Source organism: Osmerus eperlanus, chromosome 12 (assembly GCF_963692335.1).
Source record: "Osmerus eperlanus chromosome 12, fOsmEpe2.1, whole genome shotgun sequence".
Lineage (NCBI taxonomy): Eukaryota > Metazoa > Chordata > Actinopteri > Osmeriformes > Osmeridae > Osmerus > Osmerus eperlanus.
This window is the reverse complement of record NC_085029.1, coordinates 2,248,924-2,267,829: the sequence shown is the minus strand read 5'-3', so window position 1 is coordinate 2,267,829 and position 18,906 is coordinate 2,248,924. Positions and strand designations below refer to the sequence as shown.

The 18,906-nt window shown below is 48.8% G+C and overlaps 1 protein-coding gene across 1 annotated transcript in view; it reads left to right on the top strand.

Moving 5' to 3' along the window:
• Positions 1-952: 952 nt before the first annotated feature.
• The window catches only part of sec24c (SEC24 homolog C, COPII coat complex component), a 29,755-nt gene continuing 11,801 nt past the window's right edge, over positions 953-18,906 (top strand). The window contains exons 1-11 of the mRNA XM_062474469.1: positions 953-1,148; positions 3,161-3,339; positions 3,703-3,783; positions 3,984-4,104; positions 4,189-4,358; positions 5,937-6,491; positions 9,187-9,311; positions 12,868-12,976; positions 14,036-14,163; positions 14,362-14,500; positions 14,855-14,970. Coding sequence (XP_062330453.1) covers positions 3,180-3,339; positions 3,703-3,783; positions 3,984-4,104; positions 4,189-4,358; positions 5,937-6,491; positions 9,187-9,311; positions 12,868-12,976; positions 14,036-14,163; positions 14,362-14,500; positions 14,855-14,970 — 1,704 coding nt within the window. The 5' untranslated portion in view covers positions 953-1,148; positions 3,161-3,179. The remainder of the gene's footprint in view (positions 1,149-3,160; positions 3,340-3,702; positions 3,784-3,983; positions 4,105-4,188; positions 4,359-5,936; positions 6,492-9,186; positions 9,312-12,867; positions 12,977-14,035; positions 14,164-14,361; positions 14,501-14,854; positions 14,971-18,906) is intronic.

Below are 18,906 nucleotides of genomic sequence, written 5' to 3'. Positions count from 1 at the left end.
TGGCTGTCGTGCGCTAGTTTGTGTTGTAGTTCCGTAATGGCGGCGGAGAAAGATGCGAGCGAAGCCATTCGGTCCGTTGTGGCAACGCTGCCGAATATCCAACAGCTAAAGCCGGAGCAAGAACAAGTTTTGCTGAGTTTTGTTAGTGGCCATGATGTTGAGGCCCTCCTCCCCACGGGGTTCGGGAACAGTTTGATTTTCCAGCTACGGCGGCTAGCTCTGTTACAGTAGTGGCGAAGGAATTGGCTAAGGCGAACGCTAGCGATTGGTTATGGCAGATCAGAGTGGCTCTGGGCAGATCCAATAGTTTTAAACTTCAACAGAGTACCCGCCTACAAGGAAGTCAACGCTTGTCAATGGAGCGAGGCCAGACTCTCTGTACAAATGCAATGTACGAGAGTCTGGTTAGAACCAGGCTACACCCCCCCACCCACCCAACTTTTTGGGATTGTCCTCCTTTTTGACCCTTTGTCCTCCTTTTTGGACCCAAGTGTCCTCCTTTTCAGGGTCATGCTTCTGTTCACCCTAAAAATGAATTTGTTCAACTAGTCTGGTGGGGTCAGTGCAGACCACCACATCACAGTCCCACAGTGGAATATGAAATTAACTCATTTTAAAATCATCCGGTTTTGACAAGCTGGCAGGAGCTAATGCTACTGATAAAGTAACATTAAGTAGGGGCAAGTTTATATTCTGGGGTTGATGTCTTGGGTTGATGTATTCTAACAGAAAATGATGCTATAAGTTGAACCATGGTCATTGTTTTCAAGAATCAGGGATATAAAGTTACAAACTTTTATTTTTTACTTGAACTTATATACTTGTTAACTTGTTTTTTTTTTAAACAATGAACAATCAGGTCACAAATACAGAAATATATACTTGTTTTTGATGAGACTCTTGCTCTTTCCTTTGACGTTTCGCTCCGACGCAGGGTCCGGATGTGGACGTGGCACACCGCTACGGTAGTTCCGGCAAATGTCCGCTTGACGTCCGCTGCAGCCAGGACAGAAACCGAGAAAGGGATTAGCGATACACCACGGCACCACGGGACATCGTCGGCGAAATCTCCGTTAATATTTAAAAGCCTACCGGAATTCGGAACCGGCTCTGAACAGGGCACAATCGTGACACTTACGCTATTGGAGGTACGTGTGGGGTCGTGCCGAGGTCTAGAGTCGCATCTCTTGTTAAAAGAAAATACTTCGTTCTAGCCAGCTGATGATGCTAACACTAAGTGCTAGCTCTAGCAAGCTAACGTTCGCCGATCAACTAGCCTCGCTAACTAGAACGATAGCTGCTAGCTAGCTACTGCTATGTACTGTGCAGCTATTGACAGCTGATTCAACTGCTGTTGATGCCTGTCTGATTCTGTTGACATGTCTCAATCGGTTTGTAGGCCCAAGAGCTCACTTCATACCGGGATGCGTGTGATGTTCGCATACTGGCATAGGCTACTCACCGCAGCTAGCTACATAGTAGATAACACTAAACAGGACAGAACATATAGCTTATAGACCACAGGTTTAGGTGATTCGCTGTTATAAGTTTACTATAGCTACTGCTGTAGCTAACGTTGCTAGCACTACCAAAACTAGCAGCAAGCCAGTATTGTGGTGGTAGTGGTCTCAGTTAGCCGATCAAAGTCATTCTAGCTGCGCCCTAGCACTATAGTAACCAGTCTGTAACTTGACATCGTTGTGAAAATTCACTTGTAATGTTATATTTATTAGGGAGGCAGTAAGCTAGGTGGCCAAGTAAATTCAATGTGAAAGCTGTGCTATCTTCTACCCAGCCTTGGTCAACTAACGTCACTTAGCTTGAACAACTTTGTGTTGCTACTAATAGTGTTGATACTAGTTTCCATAATCCCAATCATGTTTTTTTCATCTCCACAAGCACTGTATAACACACGCTAGCTAGCTGTAGTTTAGTAGTATCCACGGTAGTATCCACGCCAGATGATGTGGGTCATTACCGGGTCTGTAACGTTAAATAGCTTCACGGTTCCACGATATTGTGTTTCTAACTGTAGCACCTGGGACGCTAAATAATTTAAAAGGACTGTGTTTGGCGACCTCGCATGTCATCATGATATAACTGGTTAGTCAAGCCAGCATTAATGATATCCAACCAGTACAGTGCTAAGCTATAGCTAGCTCATGATCAATTCAGTGACAGGCCATGAGTATTCCTGGCTTGTAGCTCGCCTTTTAATGTGAAATGAAATATTTATATTTTTAAAGAGAACGTATGTGTCGGAATTAAGCCTATAGTTGTGTTTTGTGAATATGATCCCAACTTCAAGGTTAGATTCATGTTTTGTTCGGGAAAGTTTTGAGAACGTCTACAGAGCACACTAGAGTATGTTAGGTAGGAGTATGTACTCCTGCCCTTTGAGAAGTCTAGTGTTATTTTATTTATTTGTATTTTATTCCAAAAAGATGCCTAGCACTAAACAATATAATAAGCGTCTGACTAGTGTAAGACGTTCTGAATGAGGGGCAGGTTGAAGGGTGAGGTGTGAAGGCATGGTCTCAACAAACATAAAATAAACTAAGAAAGGTGTTCCTTTATGCATGTGAAGCACTGTCGTAAAGTCACGGTTGCACATTTTTATCCTGTCCACTTGGAACTTCCGACAGCCTGTAGGGTTAACCTGGAAGCGGGCCTAGCCTCGGTGTGTGGATCTTCCCAGTGTTTGGCCTTGTAGAAGCAGAGAATCACGGCCGACGTGAGCGAGCCTTTGTTGCTCAACAAGATCCAGAAGTATGTATATTACGTTATCTTAATCTGCATAGCGTACACACTGCAGCTGCAAGCCTCCCTAACTCCCCATGCTGAGTGAGTGATGCCACGGCACACAGCCAGATCAGACAAGTAGTCTTTTCCTGCTCAGGATCTTGAAATGCTTTGGGTTTTGCGCCTGATGTGACAGCATTCCTTCAGTTGCGTAACTGAGAAGTGCTGTGTGTGTGTGTGTGTGTGTTTTATTTGTGCTGAAGGGAGTTGCCTTCACCCCAGGGTACTGGAACTGGCTCTCGTTACTACACCTTCCTCTTATGTGTGATCCGTTTGTATGTGATAGTCAGTGAGTTTAGGGCTGCCCCTGGACTGCAGTGTTGACACACTTGCTGTTGGTGATGTGCCCTCCTGTCAGGTCCAGGGATGAACTGAGGATGAATGTGAACCAGCAGACTCCCATGGCATCTCCGTACGGCCAGCCCCAGCCTGGCTATGGCCAGCCCAGCTACGCACCCCTGGGAGGGGGCTACCCCACACCCTATGCCCCCTACAACGGCCCTGCATCAGCCTACCAGCATGGAGCTCCACCTCAAGGTGAACACTGAGTGTGTTGTGTGTGTGTGTGTGTGTGTGTGTGTTGTTGTGTGTGTGTGTGTGTGTGTGTGTGCTGTTGTTGTGTGTGTGTGTGTGTGTGTGTGTGTGCTGTTGTTGTGTGTGTGTGTGTGTGTGTGTGCTGTTGTTGTGTGCGCTTGTCTTGCGAAGATCCACATGGCTCACATGTCCAATGAGTCTAGTGGCCTCTCACTGCTATTCTGTGTATGTGGCGGCGTGTGTGGGTGGGTGTGTGAAAGGGCGGGGTTCCTATACTTTCACACTGCGATCCTCTCCACCCCCTTTCTTCAAGCCTGGCTTTAGCTATTCATCTTCCTCTGTGTGCTCCTGTTTCTTGTATTTCAGGTTACTCCCCTTATGCAAGCTTCCCCTCTAAGGCTGTGGCAGCAAACCCAGTCTCTGACCTGTCCTCTCCTGTTGACCTAGGTAACAGCTTCCTCTCTCTCTCTGTCTCTCTCTCTCTCTCTCTGCTTCATTCTCTCCCAGTCACCCCTCTGTGGCTCTGTCAGAACACCGGGACCAGATTAAGCTTGGCTCATTTTAACCACTTTGCCTATAAACATTGTTGACAAATGTAGCTTTATGTCTAACAGTTGTTCTGTCTTTCTTGCTCTGTCCGGTCCTAGGTCCTACCAGGGCCCCCCCTACTTCTGCCCCCCCAGCCGTGTCCTCCTCCCAGGGCTACTCCCAGTACAGTCAGGGGGACATCCAGAATGGCCCACCTCCTGTGGCCCAGCCCATGCAAAGGTGATCAGATACTCCATTGTGTGTGTTTTTTATGAGTGTGTGTGTGTGTGTGGGCTCCATATGACAGGCTCTTTTTGTCTGCAGGCCTGCTGTTTCTCAGCCATACACACCGGGGGCTATGAACCTGTCTGGGCCACACCCCTCCTACCCCCAGCAGTATGCAGCCCCGCCCAACATGCAGCAAGTCACCAATCAGATGACTGGGATGCAGATTGGGCCAGGCCCCCCCCCCACACCTGCTGGGCCTGGATATGGTGAGAGACTTGTATAACTAATAAAAAAGAGATTGAGTAAAAAATATATACATATATGTATATAGATTTATTTATATAAAGGAGTAATTAACTATAGAATAAATGATGGCAACATTCCAGCAGGGTAGCAGTTAGGGATGTCATGTTCATTGTGCTATACCATTAATTGTTAGACAATTTTAAAGGTCCCATGACATGCTGTTTTTGGATGCTTTTATACAGTCCTTAGTGGTCCCCTAATACTGTATAAGTCTCTCCCGAAATTCTGCCTTGGTGCAGAATTACAGCCACTATGAGCAGTCCCACAATGGGCTTTCCTTAGGACGTGCAATTTCTGTGTGTAGTGCGTGTAGTGCAAGCCATGATGTCTCTCGAGGAAAAAACGGTATCGCACTCGCATGGTCGTAGCTCAGTTTCTCATGGGCGGGCCAGATTCTCTGGGCGGGCAAAGCAGAGAAAGGGGAGGTAACCTTTCCCCTTATGACGACATAAGAGGAACATGTTCAAATCGGAGCATTTGAGTTTTCATTTTCTCAAAGGCGGAGAAGAATACCTAGGGCTTGTTTTACGCCTAGAACCATTTCTAGCCACTGGGGGACCAAAGGCAGGTTGGGGGAACTCATATTCATGTTAAATAACCTCCTAAAGTGAAATGTTCATGTCATGGGACCTTTAAGACAAAATGCAAAATTACGTGAAATACAAGGAAGTGGTACTGTTCTTCTTGTCTGGCGCTCATTGGCACCACATTTAGAAGGTCCGGCCATTTAGAGGTGCAGACATGTAAATGTTTTCTGTTGCAAATATCTGTAAGCTTTGCTGACGTTTATTGACGCATTTTGCTAGCTAGCACGTCTGGCTAGCTTGTCTGGCCGTATCTAGCTTGACTTTTAGCTCATCCTTCTCCTCAAGTCAAACTATGTCTCTCAATCCTCTACCACACTGACTGGCAGCATATAGGTCTCAGTTATTGGGCATACCACACTTTCTCCCCCAGCAGCGACGGGGTCTTAAGTTGTCTGAGAGTCATCCTCTGACATGCCAGTTTAATGTGGTACAGCATACAGATAGTACTGCTACTAAAGTGTTCTTAATGTGGTACAGCGTAGAGCTAGTACTAACCTGTTCTTAATGTGGTACAGCGTAGAGCTAGTACTAACCTGTTCTTAATGTGGTACAGCGTAGAGCTAGTACTAACCTGTTCTTAATGTGGTACAGCGTAGAGCTAGTACTAACCTGTTCTTAATGTGGTACAGCGTAGAGCTAGTACTAACCTGTTCTTAATGTGGTACAGCGTAGAGCTAGTACTAACCTGTTCTTAATGTGGTACAGCGTAGAGCTAGTACTGTAGCGTCACACTATTTACATTTGACTTAATTTGCTGTGTCTCTGGAGGAAAGGGTCCCACACAAGTTTTGTTTTTGACCTCAGAGTGCTAGCTAGTGAGCCACGGTTAGTGGTGTGTGTACAGAATGCAAAGTCACCTGTAGACCAACATGCTTAACCGGTCAAAAATATTGTTGGTGGTTAACCGTTGACCATCCCTAGTAGCAGCTCATATATTTCTTCTCTTTCTAGCTCCGCCTCCAATCAGTGCGGCCTATTCAGTTGCAGCTCCTCCCTCCTACACCCAAGGCCCGCCCCCTGTGTCAGCAGTCCCACCCCAGCCCCCCCCCCACAGTGAGGCCAACGCCCCCCAGCCTTATTACGGAGGCCCCCCTCCCCCCCAGCAGACCTTCCCCCCCTCCTTCTCCTCTGCCGGCCCCCCCAGCCAGGCCCCAGGACAGCATCAGTCCTTCCCCTCTGGCCCCCCTCCCGTCCCCCAGTCCACCTACACCGGCCCACCCCCTCATACTGCCCAGACCTCCTTCCCTCCCCCCCTGTCCTCACAGGCCAGCTCCTTCCCTCCCACGGCCCCCCCCAGCACAGCCCCACCAGCTCAGTACCCAGGCCCCATGCCGCCCCCGGGACCTCCATCCCAGCCACCTTTCCAGTCTGGACCCCCTCCTCAAACCCAGCTACCTCCCACCTCCATGGCCCAGGCCAACCACCTGCCTCCCGGCCCCCCAGGGGCCATGCAGCAGCCCCCACCACAGTCTGGAATGCAGGGAGGGTACCCCCCCCAACAGAACGGTAAACACACCCCAGACACACCTTTCAGCAACACTAGGATATTACAGCCCGGCCTTGTTAGGTGTCGTGTCCTGAGCAAGGCGTTGTTTCTGGTGTGATGGTGTGTGTTGTGGTGTGCGTGGTGGTGTGTGTGATAGTGTGTGATGATGTGTGTTGGGTGGTGTGTGTGATGATGTGTGTGATAGTGTGTGATGATGTGTGGTGGGTGGTGTGTGTGATGATGTGTGTGATAGTGTGTGATGATGTGTGGTGGGTGGTGTGTGGGATGATGTGTGTGATAGTGTGTGATGATGTGTGGTGGGTGGTGTGTGGGATGATGTGTGTGATAGTGTGTGATGATGTGTGGTGGGTGGTGTGTGGGATGATGTGTGTGATAGTGTGTGATGATGTGTGGTGGGTGGTGTGTGTGATGATGTGTGTGATAGTGTGTGATGATGTGTGGTGGGTGGTGTGTGTGATGATGTGTGTGATAGTGTGTGATGATGTGTGGTGGGTGGTGTGTGGGATGATGTGTGGTGGGTGGTGTGTGGGATGATGTGTGGTGGGTGGTGTGTGGGATGATGTGTGGTGGGTGGTGTGTGGGATGATGTGTGGTGGGTGGTGTGTGGGATGATGTGTGGTGGGTGGTGTGTGGGATGATGTGTGGTGGGTGGTGTGTGGGATGATGTGTGGTGGGTGGTGTGTGTGATGATGTGTGGTGGGTGGTGTGTGGGATGATGTGTGGTGGGTGGTGTGTGGGATGATGTGTGGTGGGTGGTGTGTGGGATGATGTGTGGTGGGTGGTGTGTGGGATCATGTGTGGTGGGTGGTGTGTGGGATGATGTGTGGTGGGTGGTGTGTGGGATGATGTGTGGTGGGTGGTGTGTGGGATGATGTGTGGTGTGTGGGATGATTTGTGGTGGGTGGTGTGTGGGATGATGTGTGTGATAGTGTGTGATGATGTGTGGTGGGTGGTGTGTGTGATGATGTGTGTGATAGTGTGTGATGATGTGTGGTGGGTGGTGTGTGTGATGATGTGTGGTGGGTGGTGTGTGGGATGATGTGTGTGATAGTGTGTGATGATGTGTGGTGGGTGGTGTGTGGGATGATGTGTGTGATAGTGTGTGATGATGTGTGGTGGGTGGTGTGTGTGATGATGTGTGTGATAGTGTGTGATGATGTGTGGTGGGTGGTGTGTGTGATGATGTGTGTGATAGTGTGTGATGATGTGTGGTGGGTGGTGTGTGGGATGATGTGTGGTGGGTGGTGTGTGGGATGATGTGTGGTGGGTGGTGTGTGGGATGATGTGTGGTGGGTGGTGTGTGGGATGATGTGTGGTGGGTGGTGTGTGGGATGATTTGTGGTGGGTGGTGTGTGGGATGATGTGTGGTGGGTGGTGTGTGTGATGATGTGTGGTGGGTGGTGTGTGGGATGATGTGTGGTGGGTGGTGTGTGGGATGATGTGTGGTGGGTGGTGTGTGTGATGATGTGTGGTGGGTGGTGTGTGGGATGATGTGTGGTGGGTGGTGTGTGGGATGATGTGTGGTGGGTGGTGTGTGGGATGATGTGTGGTGGGTGGTGTGTGGGATCATGTGTGGTGGGTGGTGTGTGGGATGATGTGTGGTGGGTGGTGTGTGGGATGATGTGTGGTGGGTGGTGTGTGGGATGATGTGTGGTGTGTGGGATGATTTGTGGTGGGTGGTGTGTGGGATGATGTGTGTGATAGTGTGTGATGATGTGTGGTGGGTGGTGTGTGTGATGATGTGTGTGATAGTGTGTGATGATGTGTGGTGGGTGGTGTGTGTGATGATGTGTGGTGGGTGGTGTGTGGGATGATGTGTGTGATAGTGTGTGATGATGTGTGGTGGGTGGTGTGTGGGATGATGTGTGTGATAGTGTGTGATGATGTGTGGTGGGTGGTGTGTGTGATGATGTGTGTGATAGTGTGTGATGATGTGTGGTGGGTGGTGTGTGTGATGATGTGTGTGATAGTGTGTGATGATGTGTGGTGGGTGGTGTGTGGGATGATGTGTGGTGGGTGGTGTGTGGGATGATGTGTGGTGGGTGGTGTGTGGGATGATGTGTGGTGGGTGGTGTGTGGGATGATGTGTGGTGGGTGGTGTGTGGGATGATTTGTGGTGGGTGGTGTGTGGGATGATGTGTGGTGGGTGGTGTGTGTGATGATGTGTGGTGGGTGGTGTGTGGGATGATGTGTGGTGGGTGGTGTGTGGGATGATGTGTGGTGGGTGGTGTGTGGGATGATGTGTGGTGTGTGGGATGATGTGTGGTGGGTGGTGTGTGGGACGATGTGTGGTGGGTGGTGTGTGGGATGATGTGTGGTGGGTGGTGTGTGGGATGATGTGTGGTGGGTGGTGTGTGGGATGATGTGTGGTGGGTGGTGTGTGGGATGATGTGTGGTGGGTGGTGTGTGGGATGATGTGTGGTGGGTGGTGTGTGTGATGATGTGTGGTGGGTGGTGTGTGTGATGATGTGTGGTGGGTGGTGTGTGTGATGATGTGTGTGATAGTGTGTGATGATGTGTGGTGGGTGGTGTGTGGGATGATGTGTGGTGGGTGGTGTGTGGGATGATGTGTGGTGGGTGGTGTGTGTGATGATGTGTGGTGGGTGGTGTGTGTGATGATGTGTGGTGGGTGGTGTGTGTGATGATGTGTGGTGGGTGGTGTGTGGGATGATGTGTGTGATTGTGTCCCCCCAGGTGCGTTTGGCCAGGTGAGGGGGCCCCAGTACCCTGGACAGCCCAGCTACGGGGGCCCGGCCCCTGCTCCCGCTCCTGCTGCCCCCTCTCAGAAGAGACTAGACCCTGACTCCATCCCCAGCCCGGTAACACACACACACGCACACACCCACCCACAGACATGCACATACACACACACAGACATACACATAGACACACACCCACAGACACACACACCCATACAGACATACACACACATACTAGGGCTGTCAACGAATATTTTAAATTCGAATATATATTAGAATAGTTGTTAAAAACAGAATTTTGAATGTGAAAATTTATATTTGAATGTAAAAACAAAACAAACAAAAAAACACAACAGCGCCAGCAGCGTCGTGACTGTCTGCTTTGAGGGTCGGCATTACTAGTCTCGCTACTGTACAGATACTGACTGTATATTGCATGAATAAAATAGACTAGATAGGCTACAACAGATTCATGTACTGGTTTGATTATTTGCCGTTTCATGCCAAGGAAAAGTTCCATGTTTACCACAGCACATCTCGCTCGGAGCGTTCATGTCGGTTCTATAATAATATTTGTTTCAATCACTGAATGAAGCCTGCCATATTTGGGACAAGAATCGCGACCTTAAATTGCTTGCACAAAACTCTTGATCAGCACTCAACATTTGTTTATTGTTGTCGTTCATTTAAACCGCTATGCGCAGAGAGCGCGACGGTGCGGGAGAGTGAGAGAGAAAGAAAGAGCGCGTGTGTGCGAGCGAGAGGCCAAGGTCTGCGGTCTTGGCCATTAGTTAATTTACTTATTTTTGTGTAGGTAACATGTTGTTAAATATGTTTCAACTTTTACAAGTAGTTATGTCTCGTTGTATTAATTTGTCCTGTTATTGACGTGCCTAATGCGCAACCAGAAATTCGAATATATGTTTTTTTTTAAAGGGAATATTCGAACGTCATTTCTGAGCAATTTTGACAGCCCTAACACACACACACACCCTCCACAGACATACACACACATACACACACACACACTCTCTTACACACAAAACAACTTTTTTTGTTGCTTCAGACTAGACGTAAACACCCCTTGTCTTGATGTATGGTGATGTTTTTAGCTGTGTGTGTGTGTGTGTGTGTGTGTGTGTGTGTGTGTGTGTGTGTGTGTGTGTGTGTGTGTGTGTGTGTGTGTGTGTGTGTGTGTGTGTGTGTGTGTGTGTGTGTGTGTGTGTGTGTGCATGGCAGTCTAACTGTAATGATCTCTCTTAAACAGCCGACAAGGTTGTTGAGCATGTGCATCCAACACAAGCTATGTGCCTTTTATTTTTTGACTTTTTTGAATCTTACAGAATTGAGCACTAATCAATAATCAATCTGCCATTTTTTTGTCTGGACTAAAATCAAGGAGAACACAGTCAATATCTCAGTTCCTTTCACACTCTGCTAAATCTGTCCTCTCTTTCTTTCAATGTTTATTTTTCTGAACAAATCTGTTTTGAAATGTAAAGCAAGCATCTGACCTGCCGGCTGTGCAGAAATCAAGACATAGAATAGACCCAGATGCTATCCCCAGCCCAGTAAGTCTCCTGTGTGTCTGCCTTACGCTGCCCCCACCCGCCGCTCTCACCCCTCCACCTGTTACCCCTCCACTACTCCCACCCTCCCCTCTCACCCCTGTTACCCTCCACTACTCCCACCCTCCCCTCTCACCCCTGTTACCCTCCACTACTCCCACCCTCCCCTCTCACCCCTGTTACCCTCCACTACTCCCACCCTCCCCTCTCACCCCTGTTACCCTCCACTACTCCCACCCTCCCCTCTCACCCCTGTTACCCTCCACTACTCCCACCCTCCCCTCTCACCCCTGTTACCCTCCACTACTCCCACCCTCCCCTCTCACCCCTGTTACCCTCCACTACTCCCACCCTCCCCTCTCACCCCTGTTACCCTCCACTACTCCCACCCTCCCCTCTCACCCCTGTTACCCTCCACTACTCCCACCCTCCCCTCTCACCCCTGTTACCCTCCACTACTCCCACCCTCCCCTCTCACCCCTGTTACCCTCCACTACTCCCACCCTCCCCTCTCACCCCTGTTACCCTCCACTACTCCCACCCTCCCCTCTCACCCCTGTTACCCTCCACTACTCCCACCCTCCCCACCCTCCCCTCTCACCCCTGTTACCCTCCACTACTCCCACCCTCCCCTCTCACCCCTGTTACCCTCCACTACTCCCACCCTCCCCTCTCACCCCTGTTACCCTCCACTACTCCCACCCTCCCCTCTCACCCCTGTTACCCTCCACTACTCCCACCCTCCCCTCTCACCCCTGTTACCCTCCACTACTCCCACCCTCCCCACCCTCCCCTCTCACCCCTGTTACCCTCCACTACTCCCACCCTCCCCTCTCACCCCTGTTACCCTCCACTACTCCCACCCTCCCCTCTCACCCCTGTTACCCTCCACTACTCCCACCCTCCCCTCTCACCCCTGTTACCCTCCACTACTCCCACCCTCCCCTCTCACCCCTGTTACCCTCCACTACTCCCACCCTCCCCTCTCACCCCTGTTACCCTCCACTACTCCCACCCTCCCCTCTCACCCCTGTTACCCTCCACTACTCCCACCCTCCCCTCTCACCCCTGTTACCCTCCACTACTCCCACCCTCCCCTCTCACCCCTGTTACCCTCCACTACCCCCACCCTCCCCTCTCACCCCTGTTACCCTCCACTACTCCCAGCCTCCCCACCCTCCCCTCTCACCCCTGTTACCCTCCACTACCCCCACCCTCCCCTCTCACCCCTGTTACCCTCCACTACTCCCAGCCTCCCCACCCTCCCCTCTCACCCCTGTTACCCTCCACTACTCCCACCCTCCCCTCTCACCCCTGTTACCCTCCACTACTCCCACTCACCCCTGTTACCCTCCACTACACCCAGCCTCCACCCCCTCCCCACCCGCCGCTCTCACCCCTGTTACCCCCACTCCACCCAGCCCCGGCCCCGCCTACCGCAGGTATTCAGAATGTTTCAGTCCAGCAACTGCTTTGACATTCTTCATTTCTGCAAGAACCTGTTCCAGTCAGGTGTGATTGAATTTTCCCCCTCAATACCCCACCCCCCCCCCCCCCCCCCCCCTCGTGAGCACATCAGTGTCTCGTGGACATGCACCGAACTAGAGAAACACACTGTCTGGCAGAAACACCCCCTGATTGTCTCCTGTGTTTGGTCATTGGTGTGCTCACGCCCCCCCTCCCCCCATCCCTCTGCATGAGAGCCTGCTGTGTCTAACCTGTGCTTCCCCTCACTCTGAGATTCAGCTGCTATCCTCCTAGCTCTCCAGGTGCATTGTTTTTGTGCTCACAGGACTGTCATCTTGGTCTTCCTTTGCCCCCCTCCTCCCACACACACACACACACACACACTCCTGCCTCCAGAGCAGAGCACCCTCAGGCTGCCTGCAGCTCTGGTTGGAGTGTCAGCGCTCCTGTCTGTAGTACCACAAGTTGTACGACACAGACTTCCGTCTCTGCACAGCAGTGTGTGTTGGTGTGAGAGAGGGGTTTCCCTGCATGGGTGTATACTGATCCAGAGAGAGGTGTATGTCGGTTTGCATGCGTTCGTGCGTGTGTGTGTGGAGATCTGTTGTCATCACGGCCCCTGTCTTCCTGGTCTGTTTCAGATCCAGGTGATTGAGGACGACAAGGCAAAGACCAGCGAACCCTTCACCACAGGGGTCAGGGGTCAAGCCCCGCCCCTGGTCACCACCAACTTCCAGGTCAAAGATCAAGGTACAGTCTTGTTGTTGTACAGTTCGTCCATAAAATGGCCAATATTTTGGCCATAAAAGCCCAATTTTGGTGACTTCCACGTTCTAAAGCCACATTTTCCATCATATACACTGATCTTAATTATTGGGTATTTTAGCTTGCCTACCCGATTGTAAACATGGAGTGAATTCTTGTAAGCAAGAATTGGACTCATGTTTATTACAGTCTTGCGACGCCCACAGATATCGGGTTGATTTCATTTTACTGTAAAACCTTTTTTGGTTTTTGAGATTTGGATATTCGATATTTTGGTTGCTTTCAGAATGTGAGCAAATTTGACAAAGTGCTTCTCCACAACATGATGTGCCCTGCCTTTAAGAATGATTAGACCTAATTTATTCATGCCACATATTAGTTAATGTATTCAACATAGATAAACTAGATTCTAAGGTGAAACTTGTTTTTGATTCATTGTCTTATTAAATTCCTTATCATTTACATATACATTACATTTAGTCATTTAGCAGACGCTCTTATCCAGAGCGACTTACAGTAAGTACAGGGACATTCTCCCCAAGGCAAGTAGGGTGAAGTGCCTTGCCCAAGGACACAATGTCATTTTGGCACGGCCGGGAATCATGGAATCAAATGTCAAAATAACTCTTAAATAACAAAACATGTGAATCACTTGACTAGTCGAGGGAATCTATTGAATGAACTCCAGTTGTAGTGATCCTTGTCTTCACTGTCATCTGAGTCCAGGCCAAGCTTGTCGACAAGCTCAGAGAGTTAAATCCACATGCGTTGTTAAACTTGGTTTTTACTCCCTGGTAACATTTTAAACGACAACCTATTCAACTTGAATCTGAACAGGGGTTTTTCAGCTGAATCTCTGTGTTCTGGCATATTTCAATCGGCACTCTTATTTTGAAAGTGAAATTCGACAGGTTCCTTCGCTAGCTAGCTAGCTAGATAGCTTAGCACACAAGTGAATTGGCAGCATAAACAGCTGAATATTTGTCTAAATTCCGTACGTTAACACATTATACCTACAAACTCTGTGTATGTGTGTGCGCGCAGGTAACGCCAGCCCTCGGTTCGTCCGCTGCACGGCCTACAACATGCCCTGCACAGCAGATATGGCCAGGCAGTCCCAGGTGCCCATGGCGGCCGTCATCAAGCCCCTGGCCACCCTGCCCCCCGACGAGGTGAGGCCCCGCCCCCTCACCCCTCACCTCCGGTGTCACGGATTCACCACGAGTCCTGCTTTCACAAGCTCTTCTCCTGTATCTCTACTGTTTTAAGAACTTTAGTGTGAATCATGCCTTTTCCCTCACTCATCTTTCTCCTCTCTCCTTTTCTCTCTGTCTCTCTGTCTCGCTCTCTCTCTCCCTCTCTGTCTCCAGACCCCTCCGTACATCGTGGACCACGGGGAGGGAGGTCCTATCCGCTGTAACCGCTGCAAGGCCTACATGTGTCCCTACATGCAGTTCATCGAGGGAGGACGCCGCTTCCAGTGTGGCTTCTGCAGCTGTGTCACAGATGGTGTGTGTGTGTTACCATCTCAGCTGTTACCAGCGATATTGCGCTTACACAGCAATAATATGAAGCAGTTGAAATGAGAGAAAGCTTACAAGTTTGACGAACTTCTCCCAGTTCTCGCTTTAGAGACCAGTGTTTCCTCTAGGATTTCTTTTAGCAGTGGGGGCAGGTCTGTCCAATCACTGCTGACAGACGGCCTAACATTTTGTACAGCCCTATTTCTGATACCGTGGCGGCAGAAATTTATTACAAAATCAACGTAGAGGAAACACTGGAGACAAAACACAGTATGTGTACAATCCTGTTTTAATATGAACTGCAAGAACAGATCATTAATCATGTGACCCTCCCCTCCAGTGCCTCCTCATTACTTTCAGCATCTGGACCATACAGGGAAGAGGGTGGACTGCTATGACCGCCCAGAGCTGTCCGCGGGCAGTTACGAGTTCCTGGCCACTGTGGACTACTGTAAGGTATGTGTCTCCTCCACCCACACACCACTCCCCTTTAACACTCAGGGTTCCCTCCTGGTTAACACCAGTGTGTGTGTGTGTGTGATAACTCCTGGTTAACAGCAGTGTGTGTGTGGTAACTCCTGGTTAACAGCAGTGTGTGTGTGTGATAACTCCTGGTTAACAGCAGTGTGTGTGTGTGGTAACTCCTGGTTAACAGCAGTGTGTGTGTGTTGTAACTCCTGGTTAACAGCAGTGTGTGTGTGGTAACTCCTGGTTAACAGCAGTGTGTGTGTGTGGTAACTCCTGGTTAACAGCAGTGTGTGTGTGGTAACTCCTGGTTAACAGCAGTGTGTGTGTGTTGTAACTCCTGGTTAACAGCAGTGTGTGTGTGTGATAACTCCTGGTTAACAGCAGTGTGTGTGTGTGGTAACTCCTGGTTAACAGCAGTGTGTGTGTGTGTGATAACTCCTGGTTAACAGCAGTGTGTGTGTGTGGTAACTCCTGGTTAACAGCAGTGTGTGTGTGTGGTAACTCCTGGTTAACAGCAGTGTGTGTGTGTGGTAACTCCTGGTTAACAGCAGTGTGTGTGTGTTGTTACTCCTGGTTAACAGCAGTCTGTGTGTGTGTGTGATAACTCCTGGTTAACAGCAGTGTGTGTGTGTTGGTACTCCTGGTTAACAGCAGTGTGTGTGTGTGTGTGTGTGATAACTCCTGGTTAACAGCAGTGTGTGTGTGTTGTAACTCCTGGTTAACAGCAGTGTGTGTGTGTGTGTGTGTGTGTGTGTGTGTGTGTGTGTGTGTGATAACTCCTGGTTAACAGCAGTGTGTGTGTGTTGGTACTCCTGGTTAACAGCAGTGTGTGTGTGGTAACTCCTGGTTAACAGCAGTGTGTGTGTGTGTGGTAACTCCTGGTTAACAGCAGTGTGTGTGTGTGTGTGTGGTAACTCCTGGTTAACAGCAGTGTGGGTGTGTGTGTGGTAACTCCTGGTTAACAGCAGTGTGTGTGTGTTGTTACTCCTGGTTAACAGCAGTGTGTGTGTGGTAACTCGTGGTTAACAGCAGTGTGTGTGTGGTACCTCCTGGTTAACAGCAGTGTGTGTGTGTGTGTGTGTGTGTTGTAACTCGTGGTTAACAGCAGTGTGTGTGTGGTACCTCCTGGTTAACAGCAGTGTGTGTGTGGTAACTCGTGGTTAACAGCAGTGTGTGTGTGGTACCTCCTGGTTAACAGCAGTGTGTGTGTGTGTGTGTGTTGTAACTCGTGGTTAACAGCAGTGTGTGTGTGGTACCTCCTGGTTAACAGCAGTGTGTGTGTGTGTGTGTTGTAACTCCTGGTTAACAGCAGTGTGTGTGTTGTTACTCCTGGTTAACAGCAGTGTGTGTGTGTGTGTGTGTGTGTGTGTGTGTGTGTGTGTGTGTTGTAACTCGTGGTTAACAGCAGTGTGTGTGTGGTACCTCCTGGTTAACAGCAGTGTGGGTGTGTGTGTTGTAACTCCTGGTTAACAGCAGTGTGTGTGTGGTACCTCCTGGTTAACAGCAGTGTGGGTGTGTGTGTTGTAACTCCTGGTTAACAGCAGTGTGTGTGTGTGGTAACTCGTGGTTAACAGCAGTGTGTGTGTGGTACCTCCTGGTTAACAGCAGTGTGTGTGTGTGTGTGTGTTGTAACTCGTGGTTAACAGCAGTGTGTGTGTGGTACCTCCTGGTTAACAGCAGTGTGGGTGTGTGTGTTGTAACTCCTGGTTAACAGCAGTGTGTGTGTGTGGTAACTCGTGGTTAACAGCAGTGTGTGTGTGGTACCTCCTGGTTAACAGCAGTGTGTTTGTGTGGTAACTCCTGGTTAACAGCAGTGTGTGTGTGTGTGTGTGTGTTGTAACTCGTGGTTAACAGCAGTGTGTGTGTGTGTGTGTGTTGTAACTCCTGGTTAACAGCAGTGTGTGTGTGTGGTAACTCGTGGTTAACAGAAGTGTGTGTGTGGTACCTCCTGGTTAACAGCAGTGTGGGTGTGTGTGTTGTAACTCCTGGTTAACAGCAGTGTGTGTGTGTGGTAACTCGTGGTTAACAGCAGTGTGTGTGTGTGTGGTAACTCGTGGTTAACAGCAGTGTGTGTGTGTGTGGTACCTCCTGGTTAACAGCAGTGTGTGTGTGTGTGTGTGGTAACTCCTGGTTAACAGCAGTGTGGGTGTGTGTGTGGTAACTCCTGGTTAACAGCAGTGTGTGTGTGGTAACTCCTGGTTAACAGCAGTGTGTGTGTGTTGTTACTCCTGGTTAACAGCAGTGTGTGTGTGTGGTAACTCCTGGTCAACAGCAGTGTGTGTGTGTGGTAACTCCTGGTTAACAGCAGTGTGTGTGGTAACTCCTGGTTAACGGCAGTGTGGGTGTGTGTGTTGTAACTCCTGGTTAACAGCAGTGTGTGTGTGGTAACTCCTGGTTAACAGCAGTGTGTGTGTGGTAACTCCTGGTTAACAGCAGTGTGTGTTGTTACTCCTGGTTAACAGCAGTGTGTGTGTGGTAACTCCTGGTTAACAGCAGTGTGTGTTGTTACTCCTGGTTAACAGCAGTGTGTGTGTGGTAACTCCTGGTTAACATCAGTGTGTGTGTGTTGTTACTCCTGGTTAACAGCAGTGTGTGTGTGGTAACTCCTGGTTAACAGCAGTGTGCGTGGTAACTCGTGGTGAGCAGTAGGCATGGGCCGGTATCAGATTTTGCCACTATGATAACATTGAGAAAAAATTACACAGTATCGCGATTACAGCTCTAAAATATTTGAGTTGAACAGAATATATTTTATTTTTAAGCAACATATAAAATTTCAACAGCAGTAAACATGTCAAGTTAAATAGTGCAATTCTTAGTTGTTTTTTGTTACTAAAAAGAACAATACGTAACTAGAGAGGGTACAATTTCTGGGGAAATTGTAGGGTGTGCTTGCTTTCGTCGGTTGCACAGGGGTCCGTTTTTGAATGACATTTTTACAACTGATATTTCTGTATATTTTATATAAAAATGCATACTTATTATTTATAAAGATTACATAGATTTAAAAGCTTTTTTTTTGCTGCTCATTTACAACTGAAAATACGAGTGAAGTGTAGAATGAAATAGATGTCTTCTCATTTCCCCTGCAAGAGGCAGCCTCATCGTTGAATCAAAACGAATACATTTGGCAGACCGGTGTACAAATTGACCTAATCTCTATGACTTAAACGTCCTTTTAAGTTTTTCCCTTCTCATGATATTTTCAGGCATTTAGCGTACTCATTGCATTCATTCATTAATAAAGAACCACCTTTGAAGATTATTCTACGACGTTACCCGGCAGTAGAAGATGGAATCGCGATTCAAACAGTACCATCTGCTAACTGAAAATATGCCCCCCAAAACGTAAATAAGCTTGACATTTATTTAGTGGAAAATCGCTCATTCATAAAAAGCTCACTGGTAGCGATCATTGTCAGTAACAACGCAAAATATACAGTTAGGTCCATAAGTATTTGGACATTGACACAATTTTCATCATTTTGGCTCTGTATACCACCACAAAGGATTTGAAATGAAACAATCAAGATGTGTTTTAAGTGCAGACTTTCAGCTTTAATTTCAGGGTTTTTACATCCAAATCAGGTGAACGGTGTAGGAATTACAATACATTTTATATGTGGCCCCCCCCTTTTTAAGGGACCAAAAGTAATTGGACAATTGGCTGCTCAGCTGTTCCATGGCCAGGTGTATGTTATTCCCTCATGGGAGTTCGTTATTTCATTGACAAGGAGCAGATAAAAGGTCTAGAGTTCATTTCAAGTATGGTATTTGTGTTTGGAATCTGTTGCTGTCAACTCTCAATATGAAGTCCAAAGAGCTGTCACCATCAGTGAAGCAAGCCATCGTTAGGCTGAAAAATCAAAACAAACCTATCAGAGAGATAGCAAAAACATTAGGTGTGGCTCAATCAACTGTTTG